Below are 13001 nucleotides of genomic sequence, written 5' to 3'. Positions count from 1 at the left end.
ACTTGAGTGTCTTCTCCAGTTGTTGTTCTTTATCATAACTCATACCTAAGAGCACACTAAATATTCTTTATTTTTCCTTCTAAATTGTTTTCTAAAATTGCAGATCTGATTATCTTTACCTTCCATGCCTGTAAACCTTTTATGATCTTCATTGCCCTTAAGAAGAAATCCAAACTCTTTGGAATGCTCTATCGGCCCTTTGTAGACTGGCCCCATTCATGCAATATACATTTCTTATTTATCTGTGCTCTGCCAAACAGTGAGCTACAAGATGTACAAGGTCAAAGTCTCAAGGAGCTCTCAGTTTACTGAAAAAGAGAGAAAACACTGGATAATATATACAATGTAGTGATGGGTCAAAGAAGAACAAGGAGTATGAGGAAGGTGTGTTGAGGAGAAGAGGATTGTGTAAGTTGTGTCAGAAAAAAAGCTAGGAGGGAATTCCCTGGCTGTCCAGTGGTTAGGACTCGTCGCTTTCACTGCCGGGGTCTGGGTTCAGTCCCTGGTTGGGGAACTAAGATCCCGCAAGCTGCGCAGCACAGCCAAAAAGAAAAAAGAAAAGAAAAAGAAAAAAAGCTAGTAAAGAATGATTGAGTCAGATGCCTTTAAAATGACAGCTCTAACACTTTTGACTTAACTATCCAGACCTCTGTCTATTGTGCAAGCACTAGGGAGTTTAGTTAGGCCACCTCTGCAGAAAGGCACTAAGAGCAACTTAGAATATAGGTTTTGGTTCCTTTCCTCATAGTGTTCAAGTGTCCCTGGCTCATTAATACAAGTTATAAGGCTTTGCCTTTGGGATTCATTATATTTGTGTGTCCAAAAAAAATAATTTTTCTCCTCCTTTACCTTCGCCTTTTTATTCAGAGTCTAAAGCAATATTTTGGAATGAATGTGATGATCTGATACTTAACAAAGTAATTTCAGTTTTAGCTTCAAAAAATCTCTCTTTAATGGTTTGAAAAGATTTTCTAACTTTGTTTTCTTTCAGCATACTTCTTGATGAAGAAGGTCACATCAAGTTAACAGGTAAAAATCCTCATTTTATTAAAATAGTCTCTCCTACTCTATATAATTAATTTCCTTTAAGGTTGATCATGGTATAAATATTAAGTAATACATTGTGTTAAAAACTTGAATTAGAATTTTTAAATAATTAATGTAAATATTGGAACTATTAATGTAAACTTTGGAACTCAAAGTTTAAACTTCACGTGTGCAAATTATCGTAGGATATTTATGAACTTGATATTTATTTTGGCAGATTTTGGCCTAAGTAAAGAGTCTATTGACCATGAAAAGAAAGCGTATTCTTTTTGTGGAACTGTGGAATACATGGCTCCAGAAGTAGTTAATCGTCGAGGTCATACTCAGAGTGCGGACTGGTGGTCTTTCGGTGTGTTAATGGTAAGGTTTGGGGTGTTTTTTTTTTTTTTTTGAAGTTCACTAGTGAATATAGTAGAAATATAAATCACTTGTTTTATTATATAGCAATTTTAGAAGATGTGGTTGTAATTAAGATGATGCTTTTTATCTTCTAGCCTTGAGATTTTATACCTACTGACTAATACCTCTGATTATTTTGCCTTTTTATAGTTTGAGATGCTCACTGGTACACTACCTTTCCAGGGAAAAGATCGAAAAGAAACAATGACTATGATTCTTAAGTAAGTACTCCCTAGTGGATGTGTTTTGATGAGATTTAAAAATAAATGCTTCAAACTAAAAAATGAGATTTTTAGAGTGTTAGCTATAGTATAAGAAATAACTAAGAAATTCATTGATATTATGACATCAATATTATGTGGTTTAAATACGAGCAAACCCCATAGATCTAGAATACTCGTAATTATCTTCATGTTACTATTGAAAGCTTTACCTTTGAGATTTGGAATATGAAAAAGATGCCCATTATTCTACTTCTGTTTACATTGTCCTGAAGGTACTAGCAAGTACAGTAAGGCATCCAAAAGAAGTGCAGTTTAAGGTTTAAAAAGAAGAAATAAAATTGTCATTATTGGGAATTCTCTGGTGGTCCAGTGGTTAGGACTCCACGCTCCCACTGCCAGGGGCCTGGGTTCGATCCTTGGTGAGGGAACTAAGATCCCGCAAGCCCCACGGCACGGCCAAAAAAAATTGTCATTATTTAGTTAACATGATTGTGTCCGTAGAAAATCCAGATCTTCATATAAATCATTGGAATTAATGAGAGCTTGGCAAAGTTGCTGGATAAAGGGTCAGTAAATAAAATCTATTTCATGTCTGTATACTAGCAACAGAAAATGGAATTTTTTTAAAGATACTGTTTACAATAGTATAAAAAAAATCAAACCTAGGGATAAATCTAGCAGAAGTTATGTAAGAACTCTATGCAGAGAACTTAGAAAATGTTAGGAAATTTTAAAAGACCGAAGTAACTTGGAAGTTTGTACCATATTCACATTATGACAGACCCAAGTGTTATAAAGGATGTGTGTTATCTAATAAAAAAATATAATGTGAACCCCATACATAATTTTAAATTTTCTAGTAGCAACATTAAAAAAGTAAAAAGAAACAGCTAAAATTAATTGTAATATATTTTATTTAACCCAGTATATCCAAGATATTATCACTTCAACATGTGATCAGCATTAAAAAATGATCGAGATATGATACATTTTATTTGAAACTCACTGCAGGTTTTACACTTACAGTTTGGGCTAGCCACATTTCAAGTGCTCAGTGGCTGTATGTGGCTAGTGGCTACCATATTGGACAGCATAACTAGTTTCAATGCAAATCATATTTAAATCCTAACAATTTTTTTGTGTGGAACTTAATAAACTGATTCTTATATGATAATACAAAGGACCAAGAATAGCTAAAACACTCTTGAAGAATATCAAGATAGGAGGACTTGCTTTACCAAGTATCAAACCTTGCTATAACTATAATTAGGACAATATGGCATTAAAACAAGTATAGAAAATAGACTTGTGCAATGGACTAGAGAGGCCAGTAGCAGACCTATACATATATGGACACTCGGTTTACAACCATTGGAAATTGCAGAGCAGTAGGGAAATCGCAGCCTTTTTTAATAAATCATGCTGGAAAAAATGGTATTCATACAGAAAAAGATAAAACAACTCCTACCTCACACCATACACAAATCATTTCCAAGTATATTACAAATATATATATACATATTTTTTGTTTTACATATATATGGGAAAAGGGAAGAAAGATTCTAGAAGAGAATATAGGAAGAATCTTCATGAACTTGGTGTAGAAAAAGTAGTCTTTCAACACAAAAAGCATGAGCCATAAAGGAAAAGATTGATAAATTATTACTACATTAAAATTAATAACTTCTCATCAAAATATTCCATTGAAAAAGAGAAGAAATTTATAACATATAACCAGCAAAGGACTTGTTTCCAGAATATGTCAAGGACTCCAGTCAGTCAATAAGAAAAAGACAGCCCAGTAGAAACATGAGGAGACGTAGGGACTTCACAAAAGAGGATATCCTATGGCCAATAAGCTTATTAAAAGATGCTTGCCCTCATTAATCAGAAAATGCAAATTAAAACCACAGCGAGCTACAACTACATACCCACCAGAGTAGCTAAGGGTACAAAGACTGACAATACAAAGTGCTGACGGGCTGTGGAGCAGTGGCAACTTTCATACATAGCTGGAAGGAATGTAAATACTCGTATAACCACTTTGGAAAGCAGTTTTTGGCATTTCTTCTAAAGTCAAATACATGTATAACCTCATCCAGTAATCCTATTCCTAGGCATGCACCCAGTTTTTATGCATCAAGGTACTTGCACATCAAGAAACAAGTGCCCAGATATTTATAGCAGCATTACTTATAGTAGCCAAAAGGTAGAAACTAGATTGTTAACAGAAGAATGGACTAATAAATTGTGGTATATTCATACAGTGGAATACAGCAGGGGTTGACTATAAATATTTTAGATTTTGTAGGCCACACACAGTCTCTGTCACATATTTGTATTGTTTATTATTTGCTTCTAACACTTTTAAAATGTAAAAACCGTTTGTAGCTCAAAAGCCATACAAAAATAGGCTGAAGCCTTTTGCCCGTGGGTGTAGTGTGCTATACAGGAAAGAAAATGAACAAACCACAGTTACATACAATGACTGGGGTAAATCTCACAAGATTGTTGAGCAAAAGCAATTCAGACACAAAAGAATGAATACTACATAGATGATCCTATTTATAAAGTTTTAAAAGCAGACAAACTAAAGCATAGTTTTTAGGGTCCCTATTTAGATGGCAGAAGCCTGCGGCAAAATAAGGAAAGTAGTTACATTGGATGAGGAGTTCTGGCAATGTTATATTTCTTGGCCAGATGACTGTTCACTTTGTGGTCAATCATGGAGCTGTGTACTTTGGTTTTGGGTTTGGGAGGTTTGGTTTTGTTTTTTGCACTTTATGTTATTCTTCACAATAAAAAACATTGAAAAATATTTGCTATACAAATGAATGTTCACTGAACCTTCATCACTCCATCTACTCTGGCCCCTTCCTTTCAGCTAATACACACACTTTAGTGTTGAGAAAAACAAACCATTTCTTTGACTTGGCCCTTCTTTCAAGTTCCTGCAGCATCTTCCTGCATTCTTTCAACACAAAGCGTCTTTAAAGAGTGGTCTGTGCTTTCTGTTACTTTTTTTTGGCTGCTTTTATCCCATAGCCTGTTTGTCGTTCATTTCTACCGCTCCATTGAAACTTCTCTCACTATGGTCATCAGTAATTTCCTGGTTGCTTAAACTAGTGGCAGATTGTTAGAAAGGTGACTGTTTGTATGATTTGTTCACGCAATTCATTCAACAGATGATTGAGGTCTTTCTGTATGTACTTAGGATGCAATGTGAACAAGACTGACAAGATCTTCTGTGGTGTCACTGAGCTTGCATTCTAGTGGGGGAGACAAGGAATTAATATTTAAACAAATAAATATAATAATTTCCCGTAGTAATAGGAGCAGTGGGGATAATAAACCAGGGTACTCTTGAAGTGTGAGGGAAGGGCAGGGGCAGGAATCATTTTAGATGAGACAGTTAAGGAGGGTCTCTCTGAGGAGTATTTGACACTGCTGGCCACCCCCTCCCCCCTTCGTTTTTCCTACTTTCATCTGCTTCTCCCACCTCTCTAACCATTCCTCTTTTGGTCTCTTTTGCTTGACCATTCCTTCTCTGCCTGCTTTTCTCTTTTTAATTATGAAAAATTTCAAGGGTAAATTCGCAAAAATAGAATAATACAGTGAACATACGTATACCAATCACCCACATTCAACAGTCATCAAGATTTTGCCACGTTTGCTTTGTCTATTCCTCCTTTCTTTTTTTCTTCTTTACTGAAATAGTTTAAGCATTCCAGACATGTCATTTCTCACCTACTGCAGTTTGCCTTGCTCAAAAGTATGGATATTTTCTTATGTAAACTGGTAATAGTCATCTAATACCAATCCTTAACCAGATTTTTCAGGTTTTCTCCAAAACTGTATCCCAAATCAAGTCTGCACATATCCTTTGGTTGTATTTCTTCAGCTTCTGTTCATCTAGAACAGTGTATCCCTGTTGTTCCCCTGCCATTTATTTGTAGAAACCATGTCACTTTTATAGAATTTCACTTTCTGAATTTATCTTGTTAAAAGATGAGACCACTTCTTAATATCTGAAACAAAAAGCATAAAGATGATTGTATTGCTTACTATAGTAGGGAAAGCGGTGCTGGTCCAGTAGAATCTCTCCAAGCAGAGTAGACCACTGTTCTTATATAGGGTTTTGGGGAAGGGTGGAGTTCAAGAATTGGCAGGTTTTCAGGGCCTAAAATGAATTGACATCATCTGTAAGTGTGGTTACTTGGGTGGGACTCTTGGCACTCAGGTGTGGTTATTGGCGTCAGTTCATTCTTATTTGGCTAATTTTCACAGATGAAGAGCAGTTACTGATTCGTTGGTTTGCAAGAACAAAAAACAAAAAACTCTGTTCACCTAGGCAAGTTGTCTTTGATCAATTGAATGGTTCTGGTGCCTCTCTTACCATGGTTACGTAATAATTAGTCTTTTCCCAGGAGTGTGAAGTTTTTTTATTCTCCTTGTGATATTTTTTCACTTGTTACTTTATCCTGTTTTTGGTTAAACTTTTTTGGCAACATTATTTCATAGCTCGTGCTTTTGCACCCTATCGCATCACATCAGGAGGCTTACAACACCATGTTGCCCCACTTTAAGTGATGAATTCCCATGGTTACAGCTGATCCCTCCATTGTAAAGTTCCCTGTCAGGCTTTCATCTAATAGTTTCATCCACTGATAATCATTACTTGAAACAGTTATTTTATTAAGGATTTTAAATTGTGTATTTTCTATTACTGTTATTCCTTCACTTATTAGCTGGTATTTTCCAAAACAATGAACTTTTCCTCATCAACTAGGGCTATTTAGTTACCTTGAAATAAGGCTCAAACAAGATGAGCCCCAGTGGGGGTGATGTCCAATGAGTTGGGTTTTTATGTTAGTTTTGACTTTTTCTTTTTCCTTTTTCACTATAACGAAGTAATGGGATTTAATAATCAGTGTGATTCAGCCAATTGCATTCATTATTTTTAATGCCCAAATTGTTCTTTTTCTGACCACCTTTTAAATGTTCTTGTTACCCAGTGTTCCATCTCTGATATGCTTTTCTCCCCACCTGGACTCATCTTCCTGACTGACATCAGTCTTTCCAATAACTATTGAACATTTTAATTACTCCCAAATCACTCTTTCTTACCTTAATTTACCAGGCACCAGACCTTTATTTCCATTTACTCACCTGCATGTTTCTCCCAAAACATATGACATGCATGACTTAACATTTTAAACTAAATTTATCTTTGTTCGCTGTTCTGTTTCCTCTTCTTGTATTCCCAATTAGCAGCATTTCCATGTACCCTATTTCCTAAGCCAGAAACCTAGAAATCATTCTTGATTTCTTCCTCTCTTGCATACAAAGGTATTCACCAGATTCACTCTCAAAAATATTTCACTGTCCCGGCCTTTCCTCTGCATTGCACTGCTTACAGTTCTCAGATCTCCTACCCATACTATAGGGCCAAGCTTCTAAGTAGATTGCCCATTGCCTACCACCGCTTCCCACTCCAGATCATTCTATACTTCCCTTGGAGTTCCCTTCTTGAAAATAAATCTGGTCCGTTAGTCCACTGTTTAAAGACCTCTGCTATATTCCTGTTACCAAATACGGCAGTGTTTCACCTCGTTTCTGTTGTTTAACAGAACGCTAATTCTATAAGATGTTAATAGGTATTCTCTGAAGAAGAGGTGCTAAAAACAAATGTTTAGAAAAATACTGATTTCATTACTTTAAATTTATCAGCCTTTTATATGCAATGTATTTTATTTTATGTCTCTAACAAGGGGTATAATAGATAGCATTCCGCAAACTCACTGGATCATGAAACATTTTTTTGTTGTTGCTAAGTGTCTAGAGAAATTAATATTATTTAGTAAAATATTGGGGGACACTGGCCAAACGAATAGATTCTCAACCTTTAAATTGCATTTAAGGCCTTTTACAATCTCCCATGTTAAAATAGATATCCCCTACTGTTCCCTTAGCACTCTTTACATGTGTCCTTCTGAATTTGTCTCTTAATGTACTAGCGTTATCTATATCTGTCTTCCCCACTGATTGTGGGGGGGCTGTCTTTATCTCTGTATCCTCAGCGCTAAGCAGTGTCTAGCACATAGTAGCTTCAATAACAACTCACTGAATAATAAATGGATCTATTTCTGAAATAGAAATTTCTCTGCTAGCCATTTTCTCCAGCTCTGTTATTATTTTCATACTTACAGGATCATTGGTTTCCTTAATTTGTAGGTTGAGAAAAAGAGTAAAATTATATATTAGAGCTGAAACAGACCTTCAAGCTCATCCAGGCCAGTGGTTTTCAGACTGTGTGCCACAGACATCTTAGATGTTCCACAGACCCCTTTCCCACCAGCTCCTCTTCCCTGCAGGGCTATTAAAGGGAACGGGAGGAAAAAAATAGGTGTATGAAGCACATGTTCTTTTAAATGTTTTAAATGTTGGATTTCTTAAATTCCTGTTGAGAAAGGGTTCCAAGTCTACAGTTTGGCAGCCATTAATCTAACATCCAATCCCCTTGCTCATGAAGAACTGGTAACAGGCTCAAGGGGATTGGCTTTCCCAAGGTCACAAAGTTCTTAGTAACAGACCCAGAACTAAGACTCAGATGATCTTACTTTTACAGTAGTGCTTTTCACAAAATTCTGAAAAATGAAAAAGTTCATTAGAAGATTTGGGGCTAACATTCTGTGTTCACACAAAAACCTAGACCCAAGTGTTCGTAGCAGTTTTATTCGTAATAGCCCTAAACTGGACACAATCCAAATGTCCCTCAACAGATAAATAGATAATCTGTGGAATATCCTTGTCATGGAATACTACTTAGCAATAAACATGAATGAACTATTGGGACTTCCCTGGTGGTGCAGTGGATAGGACTCCACGCTCCCAATGCAGGGGGCCCGGGTTCAGTCCCTGGTCAGGCAACTAGATCTCACATGCATGCCGCAACTAAGAGTTCATGTGCTGCAACTAAGGAGCCGGCGAGCCACAACTAAGGAGCCCGTGAGCCACAACTAAGGACCCCACCTGCTGCAACTAAGGAGCCCTGGAGCAGCAACTAAGGAGCCCACGTGCTGCAATTAAGACCTGGTGCAACCAAATAAATAATATAGATATTATAGATAGATAGATAGATAAATAAATAAATGGAATGAACTATTAATACAACAACTTGGATGAATCTCAAGGGAATTATGCTGCGTGAAAAAAGTTACATACTGTGTGGTTCCATTTACATGGCATTCTTAAAATGACAAAATTATAGAAATGGAGAATAGATTAGTGGTCACCAGAGGTTAGGAATTGGGGAGGGAGGGAGGTGGGTGTGGTTATAAAGGAGCCACTTGAGGGATTCTGGTGGTGTTGAACTGTTCAGTACCTTTACTGTGGTGGTGGATACAGGAACTTAGAAATGTAATAAAATGGCATAGAACTTCACCTCACAGCTGTCAGGATGGCTATCATCAAAAAGTCTACAAATAGTGGTCGCTTTGGCAGCGCATATACTAAAATTGGAATGATACAGAGAAGATTAGCATGGCCCCTGCGCAAGGATGACACACAAATTCGTGAAGCATTCCATATTTTTACTTTGTTATACAGCAGAAACTAACACAACATTGTAAAGCAATTATATTCCAATAAAGATGTTAAAAAAAAAAGTCTACAAATAACACATGTTGGATGGGAATTCCCTGGCGGTCCAGTGGTTAGGGCTCCGTGCTTTCACTGCGAGGGCCCGGGTTCAATCCCTGGTCAGGGAACTAAGATCCCGCAAGCTGCGCGGTGTGGCCAAAAAAAAAAAAAAAAAAGCACACATGTTGGAGAGTATGTGGAGAAAGGGGAACCCTTGTACACTGTTGGTGGGAAAACACTAATTCAGAAAGATATATGCACCCCAGTGTTCATAGCAGCACAATTTACAATAGCCAGCACATGGAAGCAACCCAAGTGCCCATTAACAGATGATTGGATTAAGGAGATTTGGCATACACACACACACACACACACACACACAATGGAATATTACTCAGCCATAAAACAGAATGAAATTCTGCCATTTACAGCAATGTGGATGGACCTTGAGGGCATTTTGCTAAGTGAGATAAGTGAGACAGAGAAAGACAAACACTGTATGATATCATTTACATGTGGAATCAAAGAATAATACAAATGAATGTATATGCAAAACAGAAGCATTCACAGATATAGAGGACAAACTAATGGTTACCGAAGGGGAGATGGAAGGGGGGGAGGGACAAATTAGGGGCATGGGATTAACAGATACAAACCACTATGTATAAAATCAATAAGCAACAAGGATATACAATATAACACAGGGAATTATGGCCGTTGTCTTATAATAACCTAAAATGGAATATAATCTGCAAAAATACTGAATCACTATGCTGTACACCTGAAACTAATGTAATACTGTAAATCAACTATACTTCAATTTAAAAGATGGCATAGAACTAAACACACACACAAATAAGTGCAATGAAAATTGGAGATATCTGAATGAGATCAGTGGATTGTATCAATGTCAGTATCCTGGTTGTGATATCACACTATAGTTTTTTTGTTTTTTTTTTTTGGGAATAGCTGTGAAGTTTCCCCAGGGCCATTCTGGGGAATTAAGGCTTTATCCTGGGCCACACATTTTTGTTTTATTTATTTTTTTTAAATAAATGTATTTGTTTAATTTATTTATTTTTGGCTGCGTTGGGTCTTCGTTGCTGCGCACGGGCTTCCTCTAGCTGTGGCGAGCGGAGGCTACTCTTCGTTGCGGTGCACGGGCTTCTCATTGCGGTGGCTTCTCTTGTTGCAGAGCATGGGCTCTAGGCACGCGGGCTTCAGTAGTTGCGGCACGCGGGCTCAGTAGTTGTGGCGCACGGGCTTAGTTGCTCCGCGGCATGTGGGATCTTCCCGGACCAGGGCTCGAACCCATGTCCCCTGCATTGGCAGGCGGATTCTCAACCACTGCGCCACCAGGGAAGCCCCACACTATAGTTTTGTAAGATGCTACCACTGGGGGAAACTGGGTAAAGGGTACGTAGGCTCTCTCTGTATTATTTCTGATTTTGAATCTATAATTATCTTAAAATGAAAAGTTTATTTTAAAAATAAAATACAGATACCTCCAAAACATAAAAATATTATATGGATTTATTATTTAGAGCCAAACTTGGGATGCCACAGTTTTTGAGTCCTGAAGCCCAGAGTCTTTTACGAATGCTTTTCAAACGAAATCCTGCAAACAGATTAGGTAAAATTTTTAATTAATTTGTTTCTTTTGTGTGTTTGTTGGTGTTTGTTTTCTAGGGGGGAGATGGATATTTGTGTTTGTTGTGGGATTATGAAATAGTAGGACAAATGTTAAAAGTGAAGACTGAATAAACAATATATATATTTATCCTTGAAATAAAATTACCATTTAATCAAAACTAGCCAATTTTTGATAGGCGCAGGACCAGATGGAGTTGAAGAAATTAAAAGACATTCATTTTTCTCAACAATAGACTGGAATGTAAGTATAGAATGAAAACTTGCTTGAAATTTTTTTTTATAATTAACACATGTCTAAGTCTCTTTTTTTTCCTCCAGAAACTGTATAGAAGAGAAATTCATCCACCTTTTAAACCTGCAACTGGCAGGCCTGAAGATACTTTCTATTTTGATCCTGAGTTTACTGCAAAAACTCCCAAAGGTAAGGAGAAAACGTGAAAACCAAATATAAGACAATATATATTTTTTTCTTGTTCAATCAGAAAATCTTATCTAGTATAACTCTATATACTGTCCTCATTTCTTCCCTTCATACACTACCCCTGCTGCAATAACTAGATCATTAGTAAATCCTTTATGGCATTTTATAGAAGTTAAGGTCCTTGTTAAATCTTTTAGCAAATTATGTTGTGCCTTAAACTTTGATACAATTTGTGTGAAAAAATTATTTGGTTGTGCATTTATTTACCTGTAGCTATGTTCACATGAAATACTACAGCATAAATAGTGCCCTTTAAAATTCTAATTTTATATGGTATTCTGGAAGTACTTATAAAGTTCAAATCCCAAACATAACTTAAACTTTATGTGAGGTGTGATAACTTCAAAATGATTCATATCCTGTATCAGGCTTTATCCTAAAATTGCACAAACAGTGACTATTATAGAGAAGTGATCTTTGAAATGGTAAGTTGTATTTCATTCATTAGTGTGTGTATTATACATAACGGTGTGTTTTGCACCCTAATATTCTCTCATTTAGGTGTATCAGATCCCAGGTTTATCATTGACAAGCAAATAAATAGAAAATGTACTTGCGTGTATTTCCCATAGAGTGTATCATTCAAACCTTGCTATAAAGCTTTACAGCCAAAAGTCTAACGATCTATATTAAGCATTGACGGGTGTTTATTTTTATAAGGCAGCCTTAGAAATTTGGATTAACACATGAACAGAATTTTATCAAAGGTATAGACAGTGATATGCATAGAACTGATGATATATGGTAATGTTTTACTTTGCTTTCTCAATACAATTTGTCCTGATAGAGGAAAAATCTTAGAATAGAGCAGTTCTATATTATATTCTGCCCAGATAGGTTCTCTTAGCAGAAGTCTTCAGTATAATACTGTCACATTGATGTAGAATTCACTAAACAATATATATTGCTGAGAATATCAAGCTGATATTAAAAGAGAACTTTATGTGGAGTTGATGTTTAAGTAGATTTACCTGTTTTTTGCTCGCCTTTAGCCTTTATAGTATGTTTATAAATGTTAGTATGCCTAATTATGTGTTTATATTTATGAATAACACATTTATTATACTTTTATTATTTCTTTTTATAGTGAGCATTAACTATATTGTGAAAGTATTTTTCTGTTTTTGTTAATGCCACTAGATTCCACATAAATAATTTTAATAACAATACATGTCATGTCATAAAACATATTTTAAGGACTACGTACCATGATTGTCCTAGTATATATATATATATAATACTTTACATATATATATAAATTTGATCTTTTATATGTATAATAATTTTATCTTCAGTTTTGATTTCTAGATTCTGACATTATGTATTGAGACCACTGGACTAAATTCCTTTCTCCTAAATTATCTGCAGATCAACCTTGTATCTCCCCCTAACCAGGAGCCATAGCATTGTTAGGTTATTATTTAGGGCTACACTGTCCAATGTGGTAGGCAGTAGCCATATGTGGCTATTTAAATTTAAATTAATTAAAATTAAAAATTTTGTTTCTCAGTCACACTAACCACATCTCGAATTCTCAGCAGCTACATGTGGCTAGG

At 36.0% G+C, this 13001-nt stretch overlaps 1 protein-coding gene and 1 non-coding gene across 4 annotated transcripts in view; both read left to right on the top strand.

Moving 5' to 3' along the window:
- RPS6KA3 (ribosomal protein S6 kinase A3) overlaps positions 1–13001 on the top strand; it is a 109056-nt gene that overhangs the window by 72491 nt on the left and 23564 nt on the right. For all 3 annotated transcript variants that reach the window (XM_068532400.1, XM_068532401.1, XM_068532402.1), the window contains 6 exons: positions 992–1029; positions 1265–1407; positions 1597–1667; positions 10856–10944; positions 11141–11205; positions 11283–11385. In XM_068532400.1, coding sequence (XP_068388501.1) covers positions 992–1029; positions 1265–1407; positions 1597–1667; positions 10856–10944; positions 11141–11205; positions 11283–11385 — 509 coding nt within the window. The remainder of the gene's footprint in view (positions 1–991; positions 1030–1264; positions 1408–1596; positions 1668–10855; positions 10945–11140; positions 11206–11282; positions 11386–13001) is intronic.
- Positions 9162–9264, top strand: LOC137757553 (U6 spliceosomal RNA). Its single transcript, XR_011072393.1, has one exon. It is a non-coding gene; the product is annotated as a U6 spliceosomal RNA (small nuclear RNA).

This window comes from Eschrichtius robustus, chromosome X (genome assembly GCF_028021215.1).
Source record: "Eschrichtius robustus isolate mEscRob2 chromosome X, mEscRob2.pri, whole genome shotgun sequence".
Taxonomy (NCBI): Eukaryota; Metazoa; Chordata; class Mammalia; order Artiodactyla; family Eschrichtiidae; genus Eschrichtius; species Eschrichtius robustus.
Note: the sequence above shows the minus strand (reverse complement) of the source record. Positions and strands in the feature narration are given on the sequence as shown.